Source organism: Rhopalosiphum maidis, chromosome 2, assembly GCF_003676215.2.
Source record: "Rhopalosiphum maidis isolate BTI-1 chromosome 2, ASM367621v3, whole genome shotgun sequence".
Lineage (NCBI taxonomy): Eukaryota > Metazoa > Arthropoda > Insecta > Hemiptera > Aphididae > Rhopalosiphum > Rhopalosiphum maidis.
The window spans coordinates 28,734,114-28,746,595 of record NC_040878.1 but is presented as its reverse complement, the minus strand read 5'-3'; the positions used below and the strand labels follow the sequence as shown (position 1 = coordinate 28,746,595).

Genomic DNA, 12,482 nt, shown 5'->3' with positions numbered 1-12,482 from the left:
ATTCTCAAACCTAATAATTTCAGAAATGTGCATTGGGTTTGAAATGAACTAGAATATCAGTTGGGTATTATATGAGGGTTACTCGTGGGAGGCATTAAATAACTTAATACAATAAAAATTAGATACTTACAGTTAGTAAGAATTATTTTTGAATTTATTACTATGTCAATAATATAGAATAATGGCTCTTTGAAACTGTGACATTAAGTTTTTTACATTCTGGCATTCTGCATTATTAATTATTTACTAAATGTAATACATTAAATTCCATATTGTGGATCATTGATCACCTGCACCACAAATACATATAAATATATCCCAAGAATAGCGAGAAATAGTATAAGTATAAAACGCTGCATGCAGAGAAAATAATATTAATTTACCACTACGTATACTGTTCTCCGCATGGATTTATATAGACTTCATTACGACACCCGAACGTAATAAAATAATAATCGAAAATCGTGCGAGGTATACAAATAGATTGGTGTGGCGTGTAGGTACATGACTAACCTATATGTATAGGTATATATGGCTGGTGGGTTTGGTAAATTTCTCCGCCCTCGTGCCTGTTATTATAATATTATATTGTTGTACTTATTCGTTGCGCGAGGACCGACAATGACACACGTATTATAGAGGTATTAATACAGCAATGGTGCAGGTGCCCATAATATTATATAATACGTAATATTTTATATAAATATATATATATATATATTATATTCGTTTATCGTTTAACGTTACAGAAACCTTTTATTATTCCTTTGCTCTTCAGCCTTCAGTACCTATATATTTTTATTTACTTCGCCGTTTAGATACCAATACCGTTGATTTTATTATGTGCTATAAAATCAATGTAAATGCATAAAAAAAAAAAAAAATACTAATAAAACGCCTTTTAAATTTAAATAATAAAGATAAGACCTCTTTTTTTTTGTTGTTGACAAAAACAACCATCTTTTGAGTCTTGGCCCCATTGAGATATATTGGTATCGAATAAAACTAATAATTCCATGAGAAATCCGAAAAAAATATTTACATTCGTTATGCTTATGATGTTCACTCGAACTTCCACATCGACATCCACTTTTTAATATGTCGAGTATCAACTTATTCTTCTCTGTGAATTTGATTTTAAAATGTTAGAATATTACTGATTATTATATTGAATTAAAAAAAAATTTGACAAAATGTACATGCTTTTTAGTATTAACTTAAGACTCTAAAGTATTACTTATCAACCGTCAAATACAGATTGATGGTGGAGACATGTGTCATATAATACATAACATCACAGATTATATGAAAATAGGATTTTATTTTAAAATATCAGTCCTAGATATATATTATATACATTTATACATTTATACGTTATACAAATAATACACAACTATTAAAATAACAGTATGGCAGGCACGTAATTTAGGGGGCGATAGGAGCGATAGGTTACCCCACTCAAAGATCATATTTTAGTATCTAATAATTAATAAAAAAAAAACATCCTCAACTATTCTGAAAAAGGGGATTTTCTATTACCTATTTACGTGCCTGTTGTAATATAGTATAATTAATTAATAAAAAATATTTGATAATATACTTAAAACTATAAATATACAAGTAAATACTTGCTTATATAAATATATTTATAAGAAAATTACAAATCATAATCATTACTATAGCTAATATTTATATTTTAAAAGTACCTATTTATGATAGGTACCTAATATGTAAGAATGTTTAGATAAAAAGAACAACTTTTATATATTTATTTACTGTTACCTATTTTAAATTGCTTACTATTTTTTTTAAAGAAAGTAAATTTTAAAATGTACGGAAAAATCTAATAATTAAGCAAGAACACTTTTTTTATTTAAATAGATAAACTTAAAAAAAATCATTTTTTTCTATTAACAATTAATCATCAATAAAAGAATTTTTGACTGGAAATTACTATTCATGTCATGTAACATAGACAAGTACAGCATATTTATTTTTTATAACTATAATATTTGATGAAAATAAAACAATAAAATCATTAATTATAATTTATAAAATATTTATGAGTGTCGCGGTAACGATTTTCTATTTGTCTATACGTTCTTGTTCAAATTAAACAATAACAATAATATTTTTACATTTAAATATTAGGTATTGATAGCATACTGGTGCATTACTGCACTTTGGAATAATTTTTTATGAGTTTAGAACGTGAATGTATGCCAGAATGAGTCGGAGTTTGTTTGCTTAACACGTTATCAAACAAAAAAGAACACCCCTCTAACACTTCCAACGTGGGTCCAACAACATAAAATACGCATATCGAGCATACCATAATTGTTTATAAATTATAAGTTTATGATGCAGAATGAATGTAAGTAATTATACTTATACAACTAAGCTCGGATAAAAATCTCTAGGCATTATAGGCTCATGAGTCATTACTCTATAATTGGTTGTGAGCCCCCATCAACGGGGAAAAAATACTATTGTTTCTGTTTTTATATCCCCATCTTATCGTTATTATAATACTGACCAATTTGGCCGCATTGACGTAAACACAAAAGACAGGACATAACATTACAGTTAGATGTTATAGTTATTTTTTATTAGCAAGTAGGTATACTAGCGTAAACTATTATAGTTCAACGATTAACGGATTAAAACAATACAGCTCAGACCAAATAAAATATTTAAATACAAATATTCAATATAGTATTAGTATAGATTATTATAAAATAATATAAGTTCATTAAGTTCGTATTTTATTGTATAAAATAAATATAAATAAGATAAAAATATAAAACTTTTAATCTAAATAATCTAATGTACCTAGTTAGCTTGCATATAAAAATGAAACAATAACAATATTATGAAGTAAATATGCAACGTTATATATAATTATAATTGAGCTTGACTTAATAAAGTCGTTAAAAGAGACACGATAGGCTTATGATAGCTGTGAACTCGGAAATGAAAGAAGTAAATAAAATTTCGATATTTGAAGAAAAATGAGGAAGGTTTTGGTTAAAGGAAGTAGCTTAAGCATAAGTAGATGGTTTATCGGAAATGGAATTGAAAGTGGATTTAAAAAATTTATCTTTAGTTTTGGGAGTAGGAAAGACACGTTTAAGTCGAGTTTGACTGATAGAAAAACTGAGCAGCATTTGTAATTAGGAAGGTGACTACTGTAACAATCGTTACGTCATTATTTATAGTTAATAAACATAATATGTACACTTTATATACATACTGATCTAGATATTAAGCCCCCCCCCCGAATTTGTGCCAAATTCAGTATATTGTAAGGCTATGGCTAAAGCCCAATAGGTAAAAGAACGTTAGTTTTCCGCGATGGCCATCACGCTCACCGGGACACCAAGACAGCCCTACATTTTAGTAAGCTGTTTTGTAAGTATAAATAAACTTTTATGTATTAACTATTATTGGACCGATCTTCATTTATTTGTATTATTAAAGATCCTAAATGCCTTCTGCTCCCGAGCTCCGGTTAATACAGATTCAAAAGAAACTAACTTCTTCACTGAAACTTTTATATTTAACGGGTCACCCCCGACCACGTTACACTACCATAGTGCATATATAGCATAGGCATGTCTACACCTTCGACACAGAAGGTATAACCTGGTGTGTCATGTGTACTCAGAGGGCTAAGGCACTAAAGCCCTTCTTTTACACAATTGTCTTAGTTCATTATGCCACCTGAAATCGCAGGGGATGCAAGTGCATACCCTGCACCCCCCGTAGACACGCCTATGCTATCTAGTAAAACTAATAAAAGTCTGGTAACATATTGCATACGTCAGATCAGTGTTCTTTCCCGCATCTGATACATCGTGAAATGTGATTGCAGTAACTCTGAGTGTGCTCAAAAGATAGGCAGCGATGACATTATTGAGGTGGATTTTTGGGTGGATAAGGTTTTTCAACAACAGTTGTCTATTTTTATGTATAGAAGAAATTAATTTTTGTATAAGTCTAAGTTGTTGGTGATTTTTTTTAGGCCGACAAAAAAGAGAGGCAAAGGTAATTTATTAGAGACACATATCATAAATGTTAGTTATTACTAAGGAGCGGATGTTTATGCTTTATCATATTTTTTAATAACATTTAAATTAATGCAGAGTAAGATAGAAATTTGTATCATCACTCAAAAAATTCAAATTTATCAATATAATTTTACATATTTTTTCGATTTTTACTTGTTTGATAATATTTCTATATTCATTATACTTTTAGTGCATATTTGAAGTTTTTCGTATTATATTAACAGACTTGATACGACTAATATTAATAGATCAAAATGTCTCGCGGCTGAAACTTAAAGCCTGTAAGCCTATACGTAATATTCGCTCCAGCCGGGAATAGCTGGTTTTTGCTATTGGTACTTGGTTTCTAATACATACTCATGTATATTATTTTCAGATTAACAAAAAATTCAACAGCAGTTTGCAAATATCTTTTTTAATTTTAATAATAATATATTTCATTTTATTTTTTAAATTATTAATAATTTATTATTTTTAATTTTTAATAAATAAAAAATGTTATTGATGCATACTTTAATACTTTATAGACTTATAGTACATAATTGCATGCATATTTTTAAATTTTTTAGAGCATAAACATTCATTCCCTAGTTATTATTTACTGACTATTAAAGTATTAAGAAATAATATCAGTTATATCTTATATAACCATATTGATTGATCTGTGATCATACCTACATCCTAAATATCCTAAATCCTTAGCGAATTTAACAATGTCACAATAGATATACTCTCCTTCAATTTAAAGTAAAATACTAAAAATTATACCTACATTTTTGAAACATATTAAATATAATTCAATACTTTATTTGAATACGCTGTTACTAAATTATAACATTGCAAAAAATATTAGGTATTTATATAAGTCGGGTTACGTAGGTGGTAAGTAGTAGATATCTATACTCTATAGTTATTTAAATAACATATAATTACTTGTTTTTTTATAATATATTATATTATACTATTTAATATACCAAATTACTTTTCATGTAATTATTTTGATTATAATTTATAAATAATTTAGATAAATGCTAAAATTTTAGTAAAAAAATAAATTTTAAATTTTCTATCTTCTTAACTGTTAATAAAACTTATAAATTACCTAATATCTTTTGCATAGAATAGTACTAGCATATTAAGCATTCTACCTAATATTTACATTTTATAATTTATTGTGCAATGTTTGTGATATAGACTATGGACTATCACAGGTAATATTTAGTAACTATCAAACATTAATTATTACATGTGAGTTTTAACATGAGTATTATACTATTATATCACATTTATGAAATTTTTAGTTTAAATCACCAGACATAAACAACACAAATTAGCTATTTGTAGATTTTGTATACATTTTATTATATTTTTAAATTCAATAAATTCATAAATTTCATTATCATTGTAAAATAAAATCATTAACCACAATTAAAAAATTATAGATACAGAAATTTTAGTAATAATGATTAAATATAATCTTCCGAAGATAAAAAACATGTGTATATTCTGTTTCAAACAAAAGTAAACTTAGGTGACGGCAAAGAGTATGTTTAACATACGTTGTACCATGTTTTCGGGAGCAATACTTTATTATTTAACAACTGCATAGCTCACATTTCTCTAATCATAAAATGGTAAAACGATTTTTCAGCTAAAGTGTATCAGAAACATTTACGTATTTCTGACTAAAACTAATTTAATTAATGGGTGTAGTCTAATTGAACCAGACAAAAATTGGTCAACACTTGTTGTTACTCTACTTTTAGACAAAGTATAGAACTATAGAATATAAATGAATATATTAATTTATATGATCATAACTTACTGAACAATACACATCAGGTAAAAATTATCATATTTCAATTTTATTTTACAACAATTATTTTAATATTGCAATTTCAACAATATTATTTAATAAGTAATTACATCAATATAAATAATATAACTACTATTAATTATTTCTTTTTCCCTTTTTTTTTCAACCATTTTTGTCTTTTTGTTTCTAATAGTTTCTTCCTTTTAGCTTTCTTTTTATCTTTAATTCGTTCAATTTTGTTTTTCATTTTAAATATTTTACTGTTTTGTACAGTTTCAGCTGCTTGTTTTTTTATTGCTTTTTTAATTTCTTTTATTGAACTGAAACTCATGCCAGGTACAGTTTCAGCATCATCTTCATTTGTCTTATCAATATCCTCTTCATTTTCACTTTCTTTGTCATCCTCATAAATTACCTAAAAAAGATACATATAAATAGATGTAAAAGAATAAATACAATTTAAATAAAAGATTATTGTAATTTTTGTAAAATATAAATCATACAAATGTGTACAACATACTAAACATTAAAGAATGCATCATGTTTAAAATTACATGCAATTTTACAATGACGGTAATGGTCCAATACATGATTTACAAGTCAATTTTTAGTCAATCACTCTATTTATCATTTATAGTAATTAAATTTTACCATATATAACTAGAAATATAAAACATTGAAATTTAATTTTAGATATTTTAAAAGATATTAAACTAGAAAAATAATTTTTTATTATCAAAAAAGTGTAAAGTGGAAACTCTTTACCAATTATTCAAAATAAAATAAATTCAATTTGGAGTAGTAGTAGTTAATATACACTACAAATACTGAATATATATGGTTACCTTCACAAAACTGTCAATTACTATAAATTTTTTATTGATCCGGAAACAGGAAATCATAATCAAAATGCAGTAAGACTATATGAAGAACAGTTAAATCTTTAATTAAAATAATAATAATTATTAAATATGGTGTTTTACCTCTACTATAGATTAACAATGAAAAATGAATATTGGAGGAAATACTGCCTCAGAAACATAATTGTTTTTAATGAATTTATTGAAAGGGAACTTTTTATTAGTAAAAAGTAAGATAAATATTGTCGACAACTTCTAAAATTGTATAAAATTGAGTTATTAATGGTATACATATACCTAAAACTTGTAATTTTAAGAGAATGTTGTATCTGCATGTGTTGTTGAAATCTCTTACTAATGCATACCACACCAAAATATACATTTAAATTTAGTGTAATTAGCTAAAATATTAGAATAAAATAACCTATTATAAAACTAAAAGTTAAAAAAGTTATCTGTGTTCTCTTGTAGGTTTTTATACAATAATTATAATATAAATATGTAAAATATTAATATTTAGAAATGGTCACAATTCGCATAAAAATTAGAATATTGTAAAAAACCACCGAGAGAACACAGATAATGTTCTAATCTTTAAGTTTGATAATAAATAATTTCACTCTTAATATTTTAGCTCATATTTTATTTAAATATACAAAATTGTAATTATTAAACGTATACTTTGGTATGATAATATTAGTAAGATGGAGACAACTTAATATGTGGTCACAATTATTAAAGTTTTAAAGCAGAATTTGAACTTTTGAATTAATTTAGCAAATAACAAATATCTAATTAGTTTAGATAGTTTTTAGAGTTTATATTATACCTGATGTAAAATTTACTAAAGGTTATGTATTTTAATTTGGCTAAAAATAGTTCATAAATAATTAGAAAACAATAGTATTTATTACCTGATTTGATCCAATCCAATTGTTACTTTTAGCAATTTCATCAGTTGAAAGATCACAAATTTGTACTGTATGATTTTCTAAACTATATTCTTTTGTGACCATATCAAGAGGTTCTGGGATAAATGGATGAGAATTAGTCAATTTTAAAAATGTTTCTCTTGCCTGTAAAGTAAATGAATTATATTAATAAAAAATAAGGTTTATTATCTAAAATTAATACAATATTAAACCTCTGCTTTGATTCTTTTCTTTTCTTCTTTAAGTTTCTTTTCAAAATCCTCTTTGGCTTTCTTTTTTCGTGCAAGCTTTCTTTTATGGAATCCCGTCAAAAAATCTCTAGAAATATCAATAAGTATTTAAATTTAAATTAATAACAGGCAACTATAAAAATAATACAGTAAATTTGACATAGAATATAGACTTTTTTTTAATGAAGTGGAAAACCAATTATTGATAGTACCCATATAAAATAATACATAAATAACAAATTAAAACATTTAAGATATACATACATTTATACACAATAAAAGATTGAATTTATTAGACATCAAAACACAAAAAGAAATAAAAGAAATTTAAATTTTATAACTAATTATTACTTATTAATATATTATAAAAAAAAATTCTGATAAGATAAACAAATCACTTTTAATTAATTTAATTCTATCAGTCAATTGCTAAGTCAAGCACCAAGGTAAAGTTGGTCAACTTAAAATGTATATTATGTTATTTTGGAATGTGTATGCAGTATACAATTAGAAATACATAACAAACATGTTCTGTAGATGTTTTATTAGAACTGAGTTTATTTTATATGTGTTTCAAGAACCATTTAGTTCAATAATTTAAATTATCAACTATCAAGTTGATACTTACTTCCTAGATTTTTCATCAAAAGTTATAGTTCGTTTGGTTGTCCTATTAATTGGCTTTCGATGTCGTTTCACTTTAGTTCTGTCTTTGAATTCGTATTCCATTTCGACGTAAGTTAATTGTATTTTATATTAAATCTCAAAGTCTAGGACCTATTTAAGTGACAAACTGACAAATACACATTACACGATACACATGTTGTATGTGTTGACAATCGGCAAAATATTAAATTGATAAGTGATAACAATTTATAACCTCAACAATTCATATCAGTTCAACCATTAACCATACTGTTGTCGATAATTATCTCAGTTTATGGTTTAACCAATCATAAAAATACCGAGTGGCGGTACTAATCAATCTTTTAAAAGATCTAAAATAATTTCGTATTAAAATAGAATTAAAAAAGTTGAGATGTCAATTCCAGTATGTAGTTTATTCTTAAATCTTAGGTGATATTATGTTAAAGGAACTACCCACTCTATCCAATAACCAAATAATAAAATATCAAATTACTATAAATAAAAATTATATATTTGTTATAAAATCTAGAATTCTAAAACCTTTTTTTTTTTTTTTTTTTAAATACTTAATAAAATCAAATTGATCAACTTAAAAAATTGTTGAAATCTGCTCGTTTAGCTGTATGGTTTTATTATAAATGGCCTGTGTTGATCATAATCACTTATTGAGAACCATTGATGAACCACAAAACATTAATATACCTTTAATACCTATACGTATAGAGTATATAAATAGTAAGTACAAAGTACTATAAACAGTTTTCAATATTCCCGTTAGTTCAGAAATTCGTGAAAGATAATTTTCTTCAATGCAACGATAAAAAATTGGCTAAAAATAATTAATGACACTAACATTTTTAAAATTTATCAATATTGAGTATAGTAAATCATAAAGTCAGAAAAAAATTAGTTGTGAGTGTCCGCGAGAAATTTATAGAGGAGGGTTATAATATAATCAAACTAAAATATTTATTCTTAACAAATTACAAAGTAAAAGCAAAAACTAAATAATGAATAAAAAAAAATCTATACTTAAGTTAAAATAGCAATGAAATGTGTTTGTGTTATGTATATACAAAACAAAAAGGTTAAAATTTTCAAATCATATTTAAAGTTCAGTGTCCAGAGGGAGTGACTGGTGAGTGCAATGCCCTCTGTCTTTCTTCTCCTCTTCAGGGAACTATAGACTTAACTCATAGTCTGGTTGTTTCAAAACTAAAACAATTACTATTTTATATTTTCAACAACAAATGCGGCGCAACCCATTTGCGCCCCAAATCATAGCACATATGCGCCCGATTCAGATCAGGTGAAAATCGTGCTACGTTGCTATTTATTGAGTATATTGGCGTGTCACTATAATATCTAAAATAATATTTGATCGTTTCCCATGATAATTGAAACCAATATCCAAATCGATAAAGATTATATTATATATAAATGCATTTATCAGTTTGTATTTTATGTGTCAGTTGCATCAGTACATGAATAGTGTGTACTATGTATTATAATATAATGGAAGATATTTAGATATATAACATGTATATAGTGTATACTGTGTAGTATTTATAATTATTTTTAAATTGATTACTTTTAATGATTATTAATTTTGATTTTACATATACGATTTTACTTTTTTAAACGATCATAAACGATAATTGACGGCAACGTTGCATGCAGAATGGACGAATTTGGGCCATACATCAGGGTGTTAAGTTTTTTATTTTTGGCCCAAATGTCCATAACCCTCGGGGCGCAAATGGGCTTCTACTACGCCTGCAATATGCTCAATAAATGGCAATAACGTTGCATGATTTTCACCTGATTTGAATCTGGCGCATATGGGCTATGATTTGGGGCGCAAATGATGGGTTGCGCCGTTCCATGAATTTATTATTATTTCATGAGTTGTAGTATACACCATAATAATATATTACTATTAGGAAATACGGGGGCGAAACTTTTGTGGGTCTATAATATTAGAAAAAATCTACCCTTAAAGAAAAAAAAATAACAGCCTAGTTGCGCCTGTGAATAAACCTATTATATGTTGTGTAGGCTTGTGGCGAAAGTCGACATAAGAGAGATATCTAAGGTACGTATATTTCACGAGTAAAGAGCGTATTTTTAAGTGTTTAAAAGCTTAAAATATGATGCTAACATACTCTAATAAACCCAAAAATATTCTTAATATCCCTTAAGCTAAATTTGCAAATATACAGATAATTATTATTTTTTTTTTTTTATCTAAAGACTAAAATGATTCAATAAAAACAATTAATACATAGGTAAGTATAAGGTATATAAATATAATAAAATATATAAAAACAACTAAACAATATATTCAATAAGAACAAATTATTAACAAATTATTATTATAACACATTTTTAATAACATAATAATTGGTCAAGTACAAGAAAATATAAACAAATTGTATTATTTAGTATTTACAAATTTACAATTATCGATAATCGATTATTAAATACAAGTACAATCATCGACTGAGAATAACAGTGACCAAAATTACCAATTTAATACAAAAAAGTAGGTAATTAAATGATTTTTATTATTTATAGCAAATTCATTTTTTTCTATATAAACTATATAAATAAATTTATAAATTTATATTTTGTTTATCATTGTGTCTTTTATTAATAATTTATGTTAATAATTACATAATATTTGACTTAAATATGCAGTCAACAACGAACAATATAAAAAATATACAAATTAATAAAGAAACGTAATATATGTAACTTATTGTAACTTCATGTAACTAAAATAAAAACTTGTATTTGCATAATTTAAATTTGTCGGTAATTTATCAATTTTTAGACTATTCAGTAAAAACTTACTACATGCAAATATATGAAATTTTGGGCCCTACTGGCCCCAGTAACTAATAATAGTAACTATAGTAATGTAGCCATTATGAAACTATTATTATTTATTATTATTCATATGAATAACATGTAAGGGACAAGGGTAATTTGCAATTTATATTTATCATTCATTATTCCCTCACTAATCTATAATATATGTATAATTAGGTTTTGTAGAAGTTAAATGTATATATAATACATTTATATTGTATAAACTATACATTTTCAATTTATAAAAAATGCAATAAATAATTATATCTCCGATAATGAGCATTTAAAATGTTCTATAATTGCTTTCTAATTTGTTCATAAAATTGTGTACACGTTATAATTAATACTTATACTACCCACAACTGGATAGCTCGTTATGGCACATTAAAGAGTAAGGACTTAAGTACTAATAAGGTATATAATATGCAAAATGTATCAACTACAGACTACAGTGATGAATTATACGTCGTTATATATTTGTTTAAACTAAATATTTTTAGTATTATGATTGATTACTTACGTAGTTAGGTGCCTATGATGTGTATAAATGTTTCTGCTATATTATAATATTATTGTCGAATTTTCTTGGTTGTAGGTAAGTATTTACACAGTGGAAAATATATGAACATTTAACATAATACCTAACGGCTAACAATAGTGTATTTAGTGTAATAGTAACTACTAAATAGGTAGTAAGTATCTACTATCTATTATACCTTTATACTATTAATATTAATTAATTTATACTATTAATTTTATGTGCCATTAATCATTATGATTATATATAACAGAATCCCGTAATCATAAATTAATATTCAGATATTCCAAACTATTAAATGGGTAAATAGTTAATAATTACATTATATTACCTAATAACTATATTATGACAAATTGTTATTAGCATCTATATGAGTAATAATGAAATTAGCAATTAGGTATAAGTTCCATGATTAAAATTTATCAGTGACTTTATTAATATTAACACACCTATATCTATTTAGTTAATTATAAATATTAAACAATTTGTGTTGTAATCTTGTATCAATAATTCC

The 12,482-nt window shown here is 25.4% G+C and overlaps 1 protein-coding gene across 1 annotated transcript; it reads right to left on the bottom strand.

The window, feature by feature from the left end:
• Nucleotides 1–6,025: 6,025 nt before the first annotated feature.
• On the bottom strand, nucleotides 6,026–8,760 carry LOC113554360 (nucleolar protein 12). Its single transcript, XM_026958171.1, has 4 exons — nucleotides 8,537–8,760; nucleotides 7,891–7,996; nucleotides 7,661–7,822; nucleotides 6,026–6,301 (listed from the first exon to the last, which is right to left on the bottom strand). Exons 1-4 carry the CDS (start codon nucleotides 8,635–8,637, stop codon nucleotides 6,026–6,028), a joined length of 645 nt encoding a protein of 214 aa, XP_026813972.1. The 5' UTR covers nucleotides 8,638–8,760.
• Between the last annotated feature and the right edge of the window lie 3,722 nt (nucleotides 8,761–12,482).

Coding starts and splice junctions, on each gene's coding strand:
- LOC113554360 (XM_026958171.1), bottom strand. CDS start 8,637: ATGGAATACGAATTCAAAGACAGAACTAAAGTGAAACGACATCGAAAG. Junction 7,997..8,536: donor TTTGATGAAAAATCTAGGAA/GTAAGTATCAAC, acceptor TGATATTTCTAG/AGATTTTTTGACGGGATTCC. Junction 6,302..7,660: donor ATTGGATTGGATCAAATCAG/GTAATAAATACT, acceptor TATCTTTTTTAG/GTAATTTATGAGGATGACAA.